The sequence below is a fragment of the Homarus americanus genome, unplaced genomic scaffold (genome assembly GCF_018991925.1).
Source record: "Homarus americanus isolate GMGI-L3 unplaced genomic scaffold, GMGI_Hamer_2.0 scaffold3806, whole genome shotgun sequence".
Lineage (NCBI taxonomy): Eukaryota > Metazoa > Arthropoda > Malacostraca > Decapoda > Nephropidae > Homarus > Homarus americanus.
Window position 1 is genome coordinate 135587 of NW_024713295.1, and position 15421 is coordinate 151007.

General features: G+C 39.7%; 2 protein-coding genes across 5 annotated transcripts in view; both read right to left on the bottom strand.

Moving 5' to 3' along the window:
- Positions 1-405: 405 nt before the first annotated feature.
- LOC121871742 lies at positions 406-6354 on the bottom strand. Of its 2 annotated transcripts, none has more exons than XM_042374169.1 (5): positions 6254-6354; positions 3794-3862; positions 3305-3458; positions 2561-2786; positions 406-2007 (listed from the first exon to the last, which is right to left on the bottom strand). In XM_042374169.1, the coding sequence occupies exons 2-5, from the start codon at positions 3845-3847 to the stop codon at positions 1803-1805; spliced, it is 639 nt and encodes a 212-aa protein (XP_042230103.1). In that variant the 5' UTR covers positions 3848-3862; positions 6254-6354; the 3' UTR covers positions 406-1802. The 2 variants fall into 2 exon arrangements, with proteins under 2 accessions (XP_042230103.1, XP_042230094.1); XM_042374160.1 differs by having other exon boundaries at positions 3794-4022.
- A 3626-nt stretch (positions 6355-9980) lies between these two features.
- LOC121871751 (ras-related protein Rab-3) overlaps positions 9981-15421 on the bottom strand; it is a 100984-nt gene continuing 95543 nt past the window's right edge. For all 3 annotated transcript variants that reach the window (XM_042374200.1, XM_042374183.1, XM_042374192.1), the window contains exon 5: positions 9981-14836. In XM_042374200.1, coding sequence (XP_042230134.1) covers positions 14696-14836 — 141 coding nt within the window. In that variant the 3' untranslated portion in view covers positions 9981-14695. The remainder of the gene's footprint in view (positions 14837-15421) is intronic.

Sequence of the window (15421 nt, forward strand, 5' to 3'; positions counted from 1 at the left end):
AAATGAAAAAAAATATCGGCCAATGATAGACGAGGTATAGTTAATTTTTTTTTTCATAGTACAGGTATTCTAATGCTAGCTCTACCGTACTGGTAGTATGAGTCGAGTGTCCAGCTGATCTATCACTGTCAGATGATCATCCCATCGATGTGGCTACCAAGTCCAGTGGCTGTTCCTCTGAGCATTTTACTTCCCCGTAGATTGCGCGAATTTAAATCTAGTTTTATCAGTTACATTAGGGAGAAATCTGGTTACTGAAGCATAGGGAAAAAATCAGGTTCACTGTTGAAGAGTGTGGTGGTTGGTGGAGAGGCAGATGGTGAAGAGGTGCATGGCCGAGAGGTGGGTAGTGAGGTGGCTGGGAGGAGGGTGGAGGAGTGGCGGCAGCAGCTGACTGAATGGGGGGGGGGGTTTTCTTGAAAAACATCATGAGTGGTTGTTGTTTCCTCTTGGCTTTGAGGTCTTTAAACATTTCCTGGTAGGGAACCAATGCCTGGTTGATTTCTCATACCAAACAACTGACCAGCTGCAGTAGCACTCATCCCCTCCTTTAACTTGTCTAATAATTCATCTTTCTTTGTCAGGGTCATCAGCGACTTCTGCCATTTACGTTTCACTCCACTAGCACTGACACTAGGCAATCCTTTAGGGGCCATTTTCACACAGAAACACTAAAGTTTTGAGAGTACCCTGTACAACACAAGAGATGCTGCATCACCGGCAATGGTTGAGCTCTAATAGAGGGAGAGGAGATGCTGGGGGCGCGTGGAGTGACTCGTTGTGCTGCAGGAGAGGCTCACAAGCTATTCACCATAGCCACCATCATCAAAATCGCGAATTGCAAACCCGCAAATCGCAAGGGTTTACTGTATATAAATGATTTGGGATATATCCAGACATACAAACTGTACAGGGGTAGTTCATTACCTATTGTGCTATATGTTTGGTGGCACTTATTTTTGTTTACTCTATGTTTGGTACAAAACCAAGAATTAATGAAAAGGCTTCATTCGAAAGCAAATTTCATCTTTGACTTCGACCTTTTATGATATTTAAAATTTCCTAACATCCTCTCTGAAGCGCTAAGGCCTTGAAATCATTTCCATTTTGATATTCCAGAGATTTAACATTATTTTAGATAATAACCGGTCTGCTTACAAATTGTGAACACATTTAGTTTGAATAAATGGACAGCTACACGAACATTTTCTATGAACCAATCAATTATTTGTAGCTATAGACGAGGGACGTGGCTTACGGGCCAGGTTAGCGCGGAAATACTTGTAGTATAGTGATTAATGGGGGGAGGGGGTTTGGAGGGGTTGAGATTTATTCAGGCACCCTGCTCCTCACTGGCCAGACTTCGATTCTTTCTCTGTCCCCCAATTATTGTGTTTGACTGTACAGTACAGTATCAGTAATTTTATATCACAAACTATGAATCTAAATAAAATAATTCATGATAAAGACTTATTTTTACACCGTGAAGAACCTACTGCCACACCATTAGCATTTCCAATGAATTTGGCAGTGTTTGGTACATAATAACAAGCGTCATAGAAGCACACATACTCATTAAATAAATACCCGCATGCTTAAAATTTCACAGCTGCCACTTCCATCTTTGCTCTCTGACTAGCTGTAATGTCTTTAAAAAAAATTCTTTGGGGCCCAGTGTGCTCTGCTCCTCATTTACCTCTTTTCTGCTTTGATGTCTTCTTCACGAACTTTCATGTACAGAACTTAGTAGCACCTGTATAAACTAATTTAAAAAGTGTGCAGGAAACCAGTACAAGTTGTTCTCACACAGAAGTTTCAAAATTATCCTCTGGGGACACTCTGAGTGACGATGGCCTGTGGAGCAAGACCATGTTGGAATCCGTGATGATTAAGTTTTCATCATCCCCACTATGGTCATGTTCAGGTTCATCGATGGCAGAATCATGATCACTGGGTGCTTTGACAGTAGACATAACACGGCCTGAAAATTTTTCACCATTACGGCCACTGGAAATTGAAAACAGAACATACAGTAAGAACATAAGAATGGAGGAAACTGCAGCGGGGCTATTGACCCATACTGGGCAATCCAGTTCACACCCAACCCCTATCGCTCATATATCCATCCAACCTACGTTTGAAGCTATCCAGTGCATTCAAGTTAATGATGATGCTTGGTAACTTGTTCCACTCATCCACTACTCTATTTCCAAACCAATGTTTACCTATCACGCACCTAAATCTAAAGTTGTCTAATTTACAACCATTGCTACGAGTTCGCTCCTGGTTGGATAGTTTGAGTACCTTGTTATATCACCTTTGTTAGCCCTGACTTCCATTTATACACCTCGATCATATCTTCTTCCAAGTATTCATCTCTGTTCTTTACTCTGTGTTCAATAGCAAGGAAATATCTCTACAACTCAACAACTTAAAATATATTTTCTTTGTATATCCAGCTTGTAAATATAATCAGTGTAAAAATCACAACAGAAAGATCTGATTTCCATTTTATATGAGTAACTTTACTTTTACCTTCTATAAGATGTTTAAAGCTTACCAGTGCAAAATCCGCAGTAGCAAACTATGGTATGGAGTAAACTGTGCTACAGTAAATTGCATGGGATGATATCTTGCGTGATCATAATAGTCACAGAGTTCGTGAATGATACGAGGCTCCACCACAGCTAAGACACTCCCAGGGTTGGTGAGGTTCATCAGGAATGCTCTTATGCTCTCTCTGGATCCACGAACTCCAACTCCTTCCAGTGATGACAGCTCTTGTTCTGGAAAATGCATGTATGAATATAAAAATCAAAGATTTATGGCATTATTTTATTGTACAATACTGTACCAGAGTTTTATACTGTGGTTGAATATGGACAAAGTTGAAATTAAGATGTAATTATATCACATAAATGGCATTACAGATAGTACAAGAGACATTGATGAGCTGTAAAAAAAAAAGACTGTGAAGAGAAGACTCCAGGAATCTGTCAATTACATTAATTTAGAGATGTTCTGTACTGATTTACTGAATTATCATGTCTTTTGTATTTAGCTTGGTTTGTTTGGGTTGAGTAAGGCCTCTGAAAATTCCCTCTCAGGAAAGCATCCTCCATCTTAAACATTACAGAAAATTTAATTTTGTTACATATATGTAGGAATTTTTCTTTTATACACAACTTCTGCAGAACATACTGCTTTCTTATAGCAAGGACTGCCTGTATATTTACAAGGCTCATACTCAGTGTTCACATATGACATGGAATAAGTCATGGTTATGACCATAGACTAAACTTACCTAAATACTTCATATTATCAACAGCTTTCATTCGGAAGTAATAGGGAGGAAGGTCGGAATTTGCTCTATTGTCAATTTCTAGTGTGAGCAGTTTTGGCTCGTAGTAAATTTCTGCCACCCGATCCAGTCTCCGCTCAATCTCTCGCCTCAACGCCTGGGAATAGTAACAAAGCAAACATGGACTTATTAAAAAAGAAAAACAAGAAAGAAAAAGTAATGAAGGATTGAAGTATGAAATCCACATCCCTTCAGTTTTAGTGATGGTTAAATCAAGCAAACTTATTCTTTCTGGCCTTCAAAATGTATTACATGGAAACATCACAAGGTTACTGCCTCATCCAGTTCATGCATGTAGGATTAGAAATGATGTCACTGCACCTCACAGATGGAACAGTATGCTGTGTAAGTTTTTTAAATATTTTCCTCAAGACATTTCTCAAATGGAACAATTATTATAACTAATATCATCAAGTACAGTATTTTACTAACCTTCTTCGCCTCAGAGCCAGGTATGTGGGGATCTCTCCTTGAGCGATCCTTCATGCGACCAACCTGCCTCTTGAAGCATGTGACAAATAGTATTATAGCAAAGAGAATGACCCCAATGAACATTAGAGTCATAGCCCCTGCTGTAGGCATTTCTGCTGAGTTGATATCACAAGTTTCTACTAAAAAAAACGTTATTTTGCAGTAATTTCAATCTTCTGTGTAATTCTCCCTGTAAAGAAAATATTATAGATGTCAGAGTGAACTTTCATAAACTAAAGCTTCATAAATCAGAAGCTGCCTGTAGTAACTAATACTAATACACTTCCATCCTAGGACAGGTAGGTTAGGTAGGTTTTGTTGGTTCATCGTATCTATGGTAAATTATAATATAAAGCAAAAACAGCAGAAAGATTAGAGCAATAAAGAGAATACAAAGTGTTATTCCTCCACCTAATTTGTACTATTCTTGAGTTCAAAAGTAAGTTCTCTCTTAAAATTATTTTGCTTAATATTCGGTACTGACCAAGCACAGAACCCTATATTGATTTGTATACTGTATAGGAAGATAGAGAGAGAAAAAAAACATATACAGGGGGTCCTCGTTATAATTTTCTTTATTATAAAAGGTTTCGCACTTAAGTGGTCAAATAATTTTGGAACTACATGTAAAAAGCACAAGCGTTTGAGTAATTGAAATTCCCGCCCACCTCCCATACTCACCCACGCTAAATATGGTCAGTACTCACAGGCATTATTTTGAAGTACTGTACTCCAAGAACTATATTTATCAACTTTGTTGTTTCTTTACTTTTACTTTTATCCTCTTCACCACTGATCGGCTCATTAGCCGCTTGGGCAATCAGTCACGTCTCTGTTACGCACTGTTGGCAAGTACTGGGCATGCACTGGCTCCTGAATGTATCTGAACCTGCTCCAGTGCTGGTCAAGTCTGGTCGTGAAAGAGTTCACAGTCAGTGCCATCACAACACTCTCTGGCAAATTGTTCCAAGAGATCACAACTCTCACTCTGAAAAAGTTACCCCTCACAGTTTTCTGGACCTGCAGCTTCTTCAATCTTGAGCTGTGACCCCCTTCTGGTGGTGACATTGGTGGACTATTTTTGTAGCCTTCAGTTCCAAATCAAAACCAGGTGGTGTAGTGGCTAAAAGGTAGCATAGTAAATATAGGATAAACGTGAAATTAAAAGTTACATGCCGTAAGAGAAAGGAGAGTGTGTGGTTAGGTAGCTTGTGCCACATCAACACACTGACCCCAAACAACTTTAAGTACCTTAGATAAGTTAAAAAGTTAAATAATTTAATAAAATAATGAGTAATCAAATGATTAACCAATGTTTCAAAGGTATATGTAAATAATATTAAAATACAGTATATAAAATTTCCATTAATTCTTACAGGAATTAATTCCCTTTTCAAGTGGTTTCATTATAAGTGGCTTTTTTCTGGTCCTTATTAACCACTGTATTTGGTTTGGTTTCGGTTTCATCAGCTTTTGCGTGTTTTTAACACCATTTTTTTCCCTCTACTTCAAAGCCCTGCCCACTTTGTGTGATCATCCATATACCTAGATGGTCAGTCCCTCATAACACTCTTCAATAGTAAGGTGCTTCCCTGCTTGGAAGACTGTCACCCCGTCTGGTCCTCGAAATTTGCTAAAGACGACACCTCAGTTACCTGGAGAAGTTAGAACCTTGCAGTTGCCTACCTTATACTATAGGCGTGCAAGGGGTGACTTAATAGACGTTTATAAACACCTCAGAGGACATTACTCAGTCGAGTGTCCATATCTGGATGCCCGCTCCACTCGAGGTCACAGCTTAAGGTTGAAAAAGTCACAAGTTAAAAAAAAATAGTACTGTAATGAAAATCTTTTTCAGAGTACGAGTTGTGAAATCCTGGGACAATCTACCAGTGTTATGAGGACACCAAGTGTGAGTTCATTCAAGACCAGACTTGACCAACACTGGCACAGGTACACATACATTCTAGAACCAGTACATGCCCACAACAGTACTTGCCAACATCGTGCAACAGAAACATAACAGACCGCCCAAGCGGCTAACAGGCCATTAGTAGCGTAGGGGATAAAGTCAATACCGAATATTTACCAAGATCACTAATGACTAGAAATTGGTGCATGTGAATTATGTATTGAAATCGAGGATCGCCACTACATGAATAATTACAGGCTTGAGATGCACAGTATGAGGAAATGTTTCTTGGGTGGACGAGGCGTTATACATCTTCATACTTTATGGATTATATTTTCACTTTGTTTTAAATAAGGATAGTTACAAGATGGTTTACTTCTTATGGTAAAATTATAATAGAAAGTTGTCGTTTCTGTTAATATACTTACAATGATCAAAACCATAAGTATAGCAAATATAAAGAAAATCAACAAACAACTTCTAATGATAACAGTTTCGTAAACATTTACCCTTCTTATGATAACCACAGACGCTGATAAAACACTCTGCTATTATAGTGTTCCAACGATAAGGTGCAGCAACTACCCTCACGTCTCAAGACTCTACGGTAATACTAGTGACAATGACAACAATAACATTGGCCATGTTAGGAAATACCACGAACAAGACCTTTATATCATTTACTTCTTTCATTCATATAACATGACCTAAGCATATCCAAATTATTAATAATATAGTAGTTTAAATTATTTCAAGCTAAGCTTTACTGATATTCGACCAGAGAAAAAAAACTGCAGCCTTATTCGTAGTATTTTTTTAACATCTATTAATTTAATTTAAAACTTAATGGCTAAATATATTGATAAATCAATACTTAATAAAAAACAGCAATTGCAAACGGTGTAAATATAAGATCTCGGTTTGTATATCTAAGTGCTTTACTTTTACTTTTTTACTTTTACGTACTTTTATCCTCTTCACCACTGATCGGCTCGTTAGCCGCTTGGGCGATCGGTCACGTCTCTGTTATGCACTGTTGGCAAGTACTGGGCAGGCACCGGCTCCTGAATGTATCTGAACCTGCTCCAGTGTTGGTCAAATCTGGCCTTGAAAGAGCTCACACTCGGTGCCGTCTCAACACTTTCTGGTAGATTGTCCCAAGAGTTCACAACTTTCACTCCGAAAAAGTTTGCCCTCACAGTTTCCTGGACATGCGGCTTCTTCAACCTTGAGCTGTGACCCCTTGTTGGGCGAGCGTCCGCCAGCTCCAGGTAAGGCAGGTAAGGACATTCGACTGAGTGGTGCCCCTTGAGATATACACCTCAATTAGGTCGCTCCTTGCCCGTCTGTAGTATAAGCTAGGCAAGTTCAGGCGCTCCAATCTCTCAGGGTAGTTGAGGTGCCGAAGTGCAGGCATCAGTCTGGTGGCCCTCCTCTGAACATTTTCCATCAACTGACAGTCCCAAGTAGGCCTATATCTTGGGAACCAGACAGGGTGACAGTACTCCAGATGGGGAAGCACTTCACTCTTGAAGATCGTTACGAGGGACGGACCGTCTAGATATCTGAACGACCTTCTCATAAGACCCTATAATTTATTTGCCTGATTTACCTTCTTCTTGCAATGGCCCGAGAACTTCAGCTCATTGTCAACGTGCACACCTAGGTCCTTCTCACATTCAGTCTCAAATAGTGCAGTTTCTTCATCCCGTTGTGACATATGATACGCCTTCTTACCGTTGGTACGCCCCAGGTGCATCCTCTTACACTTCGTGACATTAAATCTCAGCAGCCATTTCTTCGACCATTCTTGGAACACACAGGGATCCTTCTGCAGCTCTTCACAGTCCGCTTGGTTCTTGGTTCCCGAAATAACATGGCGTCATCCGCAAACATTTGTATGGAGGAGTGTACAGCGTCAGGCATGTCATTTATGAAACAAACAAACAACAACGGGCCCAATACACTGCCTTGTGGTAACCCGCTCGTGTGTGTGTGTGTGTTACCCTAAGATACACCTCTGGCTTCCCCATTATATTTGGCCTCATTTGTTTATTTTTCTCTCATACCTCTGATATACGTTCAGCAATAAAAGTCTGCATTATAAAACAAAAACAAAAAGTTTCATTGTCAGTGATAAGTGAATGAAAGTGTATTCTCATTAAAAAATAATGTGGGAGTTACCTTGAGCATTCACATTATTGTGATTGTTTTTAACGAATTTTCTTTATAAATTATGCTTCATTAAACGGTCACATTCATCTTTAGTTATGGATATTAAAACACCTTCCTAACATTTATTTTTATCAGCTTAATACAGTACAGCTGTGTATTATAAATCCCTCTATAGTGATACAAATGCTACTAAACTATGCAGCTTCATCAAGGATCTCATATATTAGTGTACAGTACATGGCAGGTATTTTATCAGACATTATTTTCATTTCATTCTTGTTCTTTTATTACGAATATCTGAGTTTATAGGAAGGTGTTGTCTAGTGTTACAGCAGATGGTGTCTTGGGTCAGCTCATAAACCGATGTCTTCTTTCACGTTCAGTTTACATCAGTGTTGAGTTGATCATCACTGCATCAAAGTCATGCCCTTGGTTTATTTTCCCATCATACGCTGTAAACAATGTATAAAAAAAAACATATTTACATATATACCAGTAAATTAAAATATAAGAATATAACCTAACCTAACCTAACCCACCACGACCCCCTTACTAACCTGTGAAGTGTGTGGGTCGTTTCCAACACTACTTGTGGGCCACGACTATGGTATGGTAATATTGGGATGGTAACAAACAGCTTTTATTCTTTTACATGAAGTGTTAAATACCTTAGCTAGTTAAGTCGTGGTATGAGGCTCACGGCACACACATTTTTCATAATTTATATTTGTTGATGGACTGGTGTAATGTACTAACCTTGTTACGCACTTAAAGACTTTAGTTGTTGAAGCTCAGTGATAACATAATAACGTCAATGCCCATTTGGTGTTTCTTAAAGAAATATAAAGTTTTTCCTTGCTCTGCTACCGGAAACCCAGTCTTTGTTTTAATACAGAAGGTTTAATGAAAATCACCAAGATCATCCATAAGGTGACAATCGTAGAATACACTGATACCAAATTATCTAATGAATGTTTCTTAAAATTATAAAAGTTTGTGTATACGGTAGTAATCTTTTCCTAAGGTACCGTCACTTCCACCTCTATCTTTGAGAAATGTTAATTTTGTCTAAAAAAACGTTATTAGTATTAAAATTTAAACCTTTGTGGATCAAGTAAAACAATCTTTTTTTTTCCCATCTCGAGTTGACTTTTAAGTAAACACAGTGGCTTTTACCCAACAAGACTTATTTTCACGATATAAAAACCTCGAGAGCGAAGATTCGGAAGGAAACAATAAATCACTAGTGATGTTGTACTATTTTAAAGTTTACCAATTGTTCGTTTTGAGAAAAAAGATAAAAGCGTGAGCTTGAAATCGCTCTCAACATATCTTTATGAACTAACAACCCGGTTTTTGCTGGAACTGTAACTAAAGTTTGTTTCACTTAAGGAAGGAAGTACTATAATAGGCTATAATAGTAGTACGCCAAGCATATCAATTAACTCCTGGACAGTGGCTATTAAAAGGACAGCTGACAACTACCTACCTGAATCACCCTCATCTCGTTTTACGAAACACTGTCTTCTTAACAAACAGTGACACACACACCAAACAGATAACAATAATTGGTAAACATGATACAGTAAAGTAACACGTATCTTACCGAGCGGATCCACGTGATGAAAATGGTAAACCTAAACCCAGGAGGAACTCTCGTTGGTTTAGTGCCTGGTGACCTGGCAGGAACTGTGAGGACAAGAACTTATTGTCTTGATAGAAAGTTCGAATCACATGAAGCTTCTGTGGGTGTCGACCACTCCTCCCGAAGCCTAGTTGAGGCAGCCACAGAGTATACCAAGTGGGATTTGATCTCCGACCCTGGTTCAACTGATCGAGATAGTGCTGCTTGTTGTTAAAATGATATCTTACCTTTTCTGGCTGGAAGTGAATCCTACTTTTCAATATGTCAGGGCCCTCTGGTAACAGACGGGATCTCCCAGGGGTTGTTTTAGTGTGATTCTAAGAGGTCACTGGATGACTCGAAGGCCATTAACAAGGTTTCGTGGGGGAAGTTTTCAAGAATGTTTTCACTTCACAAGGAAAAAGAAAAAAAACAAGTTTTCGCAACATAATTCTTTATTGATGATGAAGCCTGCCTTGTTTAAAACTGCGATGATTTTTTTTGTCGTGTTTTCACAAGAACTAACAACAACAGGTCGCCGCCTACACCTACTGGCGTGTCCTCTCTACGTCACACCCGACCGAACAACGCACACGCTCACCACACTCCGCCTTCCTTGTACCTGGACACGCACCACACTGTTGAGCCTCTTGTCAACACAATATATTCAATATTTTTGAAACGATTAAATTTCACATTTTCTCTCTCTCTCTGACCGGTAGTGTTTATCTTTTCATAAACTATTTAATTAGTTTTTTATCCTGACCAGTGAATATGACCAAGAGTTCTCTATTTGGTTGCCCTTTCTTTTCATTAATAATGTTCTATAATTCTGATCAAGGTAATAGTTGTCTAGGTGGACGTTAGAAAGTCTGGGCTCTATTAGTAAACAATGGCCAGACGCCTATTGTTATTATCCTGTTATTAGACTTACACATTTTCACTACCCGTAACTCTGCATGAACAGATGCTACTCCCTGATGAGCGCCCGGTACATAGTTGTAAAAAACGTGACACAATGTACAGTAGTCAAAAATACGAAACTAATGTTTAAAAGACGAAACAGTGCTATGAGGCCAGGTCACACGAGGCGGGGTGTTGGGAAATGTGTCCTATTGTAGAGTGAAACAACCAGTTTCATGAAAGCTGAACATTATAAAAGTTTCCTAAAACTGATGGTTTAACTCTCTTCCACTCAAGTCTTAGGTGAGGTTGACGTAGGAAATGCAATTTGCTTTGTTTACATGTACAGGCAGCAGTTGATAATTGGTTTATATACTTCAATGAGAAGAGAGCTTTTATATGTGTCTAAAATACAGTAGGTCAGCATTCTCATTGGTTGATATAACCCAACACAGAACGGCTTCCTGTGTAACAGTAGTATTCACAACAAGCACAGCACGATAATTACTGCACACCGAACCCCAATCGTAAGGGGAGAGAAGATTGCAAGAATCATATTGCTCCTCTCATCCCTGGAGCTGGGGTAACTAACCTAGGGTCCCCTTTTGTTGCGAATACAGCTGTAAGAAAATCACACTAACCATTCACAACCTGACTAACATAGTACAATGCTTTTACATTTGTGTCGTGACTCCGGAGAATGAACCTTACAACAGGAGCAAGTAGCATCCATCACCACTTGTCACACCACAGGTACAAAGACAGAGGACGGGGCTCCATCCTAAGGCAAGTTGATGAGAGAGAGAGAGAGAGAGAGAGAGAGAGAGAGAGAGAGAGAGAGAGAGAGAGAGAGAGAGAGAGAGAGAGAGAGAGAGAGAGAGAGAGAGAGAGAGAGAGAGAGCAATGAACACAATTTGTTTTGGCCTGATTAATGGACTGAAAGATACACAAAGAGTTCAAAATATATAATGTAGCAAAACGTGTAATGGATTCTGATTGTTTACATATATACAAGATGCATATTATAAATCTATGAGATGTTTAATTCAACTTGATCTTTGGGTGGAGTCAACACTCGGGATAGAGAAGAATACAACACACACAGACATTTCTCATGTACACATTGCTTGTGAGTTAGGCCAAGTTTTAATCATATTTAAATTGTGTCTTCATGTTATCCACGAAGAAGCTTAGGTCATTCTTCACCACAGGTTGAGACTCTTGGTCAACTGAGAGAAGCCCAGTTCCTCATCAGGATAGTAGCCGAGACCCAACTACCCAGATCTCTTCTCCTGGCAATTTAATTAGCTTTATGAGCTCTGAGAAGCGTAATTCACAAGCAATGGCATCACATCACACTTGAGGCTCCATACTGTGAGTCTCAACCATAGATTTTGAGCCGTCATTCTGTAAATAAGGCCAAGTCCTTTTTTTGACGAGAAAGGAACATGGAAACTTACTGCGACCCAACACAAGAGCCCACAATCACTGACATTGACACTATGGAAAGGATTCATCTGGAGAAAAATTCCATTATCACAAAATTACAACATAAGTCCAATGACACAGTACTGAACTAAGGCGCGACACATGTGTAGTAATAGTAGTTTTGTCTTTGACGCAACGGAGAGTTTCACAGCCCTATTGTGGGAACCATCTCGAGTAAACGGCCGTATTTTATGCTCAGTGTTCCCTGGGTAGGCTGAAGGTGAAGTTGACTGACTCAGACACCTGGCTGACTGACTAAGACATCTGGCCAGTCATGTCCGAGTGGGAAATAAATATTCTTTTGAGTTATGGTTAAAAAGTGGGGAGGTGTTGAGTGGTCCACTTTAACTTAGACTGTGCCTACTTGGCTCTCCACAAGCATGAAAATATGGTCCACCTCACACGTATAGTCATAGCTCTATAATAATCATACAATGGGAAAACTTATCCTTTGATAATCATTTGTAAAAGGGTGTAGACAACAACAGTGCAAATGGTTTTTAAATGAACATTATTTTTTTTTCCAGAACATAGGAAATAATAGTCTCCAGAAAACATTGAGCGAATAAGATACTAGTGTGAGATCATTCCAATAATATGGCAGTTTGAGTTATTGGTACATATACCGGTCTTACACTACAAACAGCACATGCCTAAATTCTGTAGTTACATCGGGTAGATAGAGTGTTAACCCATATTGTTGATTATCTAAGGCAAATGTAATCTATAGTGTTACCATATTTACAATACATGTCTTTTAGAGTTTCTAATCCAGTTATGTCATTGAAATAAGCCTTCTTAATTCACTGTTCAAATGAAAGACATTCATTTGAGTTCAGTGCTTTATGAATATAGTATATCAAAATACAACTAAGTTTTCAATCTTGGTGTCAGTGAAGCATCAAACAGTAGCCTATCACTCTTATTTATAAAGTTTGTAATCTTTTTTCATCACAGTAGCAAATATATATATAAGCTCCGCATCTCTCAGATATGAGTGCTCGTCGGATCCCTGTGGTGGGTTCAGGTGACACCCTCAGCACACATATATGGGGTAAAACACTCCACTACTCGACCTAACTCATGGAAAGCGCTTACAGAGTGCTGAGTTCGGAACAGGCAGATATGAACTATTTCAGGCATATAATATAGCCATTTTTTTATCATAGAAACTCTTTACTTATGACGGTCTCAAGGAAATTAGGAGTTATTTAAATGGACATATTAAGTGTTTAAAAAAAAATGTTTTTTTTTCCCGTTGGAAGCCCTATTGTCCAAAAGGGCTCAGTAAAGATTCCTCCATAATGTTATTATGCCAGAATCGGACAAAAGAAAATGACAGAAACTATTTACACTTGAATTTTCATCTCAAACGGATAATTCTTTACATATTTTCTCTCTCATTAGATTAAAACTCCTGTTAATAGTTAATGACTTACTGATATGTCCCTAAGTTCTCTAAATCCACAAATATTTTTCAAGGCCCTTTATTGGTCATTATGGAAAGTTCAGCCATTACAGTATAATTGTTAAGTAACTCATACACCCACTGTGTTTAATATTTCATGTGTGTATACGTCTTATACTTCTATCTACTAAGTCTATCTTCATTAAACGTCTATAGAGAAAGAAATTAAGGAAAGGAAGAGTTACGATCACACTGCAATAATGTAACAGTGAAGTGAAGAAACTAATGTGTGATACAGTACAGTATTATCAAGTAAAAAATGAAAGTTTAGAAACTGGAGGATTGAGATAAAAGTTCTTGAGGCAATCTATGTTTCTCGCTATAGACTGTACACTCAGTAACTGGAGATATTTTGAGTCAAACTGTTAAAAGGATGAGTGGAACACATTCACGTCTCCCAGTTCACAATTTACTGCAATAACTTGGTGACATTTCGAAAAAATATGTGTTCGAAGCAGTACAAACGTGGCCATATTTTTTGTTTTTGTTTTGCAGCTAAACCCTAAGTCACAACTGGTCAAGAATCTAATCGGTTGATATTCTAACTGGTCAAAAATCCACCTAGCAGACAATCTACCTAGTAGGTGTCCCAAATGGTAGATAATCTACACCAACGAAGACACTATCAATTAGTAATCAAGTATCTACTCTCTTCCATGTTCACGACAAAATGCCCAGTTGACTGGACATGTCAACACACTGGGTAAACATACTCCATGTGCCGTCCAAAAAGATGATTCTCATTTTCCACGTTAAACGCTGACTCGTGTCCCATTAAATTGCTATATCTGGGACACCGGGAGACAAAAAATATAAATAAATGTCTTCAGGATATTTACAGCATTTATACTGTGTATGAGAGATAACTCGAGAAAAGATCAATTTTTAATCTGTTATTAACACTCAACCAGGCCGAGCACAAATAACCTGAACATTTTTCGTTATTATTGTGCTAATCCTTGTTCGTACCTCTGGAAAATGTCGCCAGTTTTCATTTTACAGCGGAACAAAAACTGATCTAAATTGTGTTATTTCTCTATTTCCAGGTCCTGCTGCACATCTTGAGAGACAGCAGTAACAGCAGCAGCAGCACTGAGAAGGTCCCAGAAGGTCATCATCATCAGTCTCGCTGGAAGAGCCATCGGCGGCTCATACTTGGTCGGGTTGCGGGCGTGGTCTGGGTCTATCTGTGGGCGTGGCTAATGGCTGGTAAGTGTATATTTAGGCGCGAACAGGAGGATAGATGTGTAGTGGTGGCGGGGAGGTGAGGGAGTCTTAGCGTCTCCCAGAATGTTAGCATTGGCAGGAGCCGTTCTGTGGCTGGGGGTTCTCCGTGAGTCGCGTGCCCTTGTTGGCGTTCACCAGGTTTGGGTCCGTGTCCAGACTCTCAGACATCTTGTCGCAGATGATGTCCACCAACCTCTCGAACACAGCCTGAAACACACAAGTAATGTACTCCCAGCAACACACAATCTCCCTACCTCTTCTTTCCTCCCTCACAACCCCGCCTTCCATTCCTTCCCTCCCTCATACCTCAGCTAAACCCCCCTATCCTCTCCTCCATCTCCCCCTCCCTCCTTTACACCACCCCTCCATCATTTCATCATTCTCACTATCTCTCCCTTCACACACTTATCCCTCCCTCCTTCCCTCCTCACCTCCCTCACACCATCCCCTCACCCTTTCCCCCTCACTCACCCTCACCCTCCCTTCCCCCACACTATCCCTCACTCCTCTTCCCTCACACCTATCCTCCTCCTTCCCCTCACACTATCACTCACCCTCCTTCCCTCACACTCATTCCCCACACTATCCCTCCTCCCTCCTTCCCTCACACTATCCCTCACTACACCATCCTCTCTCAACACTATCCCTCACCCTCCTTCCCTCCCCATCCCCCTCACTCCCTCCTTCCCTCACACTCCCCCACTCCCTCACACACTATCCCCTCCTTCCCCTCACACTATCCCCCACTCACACTATCCCCTCACTCCCTCCCTTCCCTCACACCATCCCCAC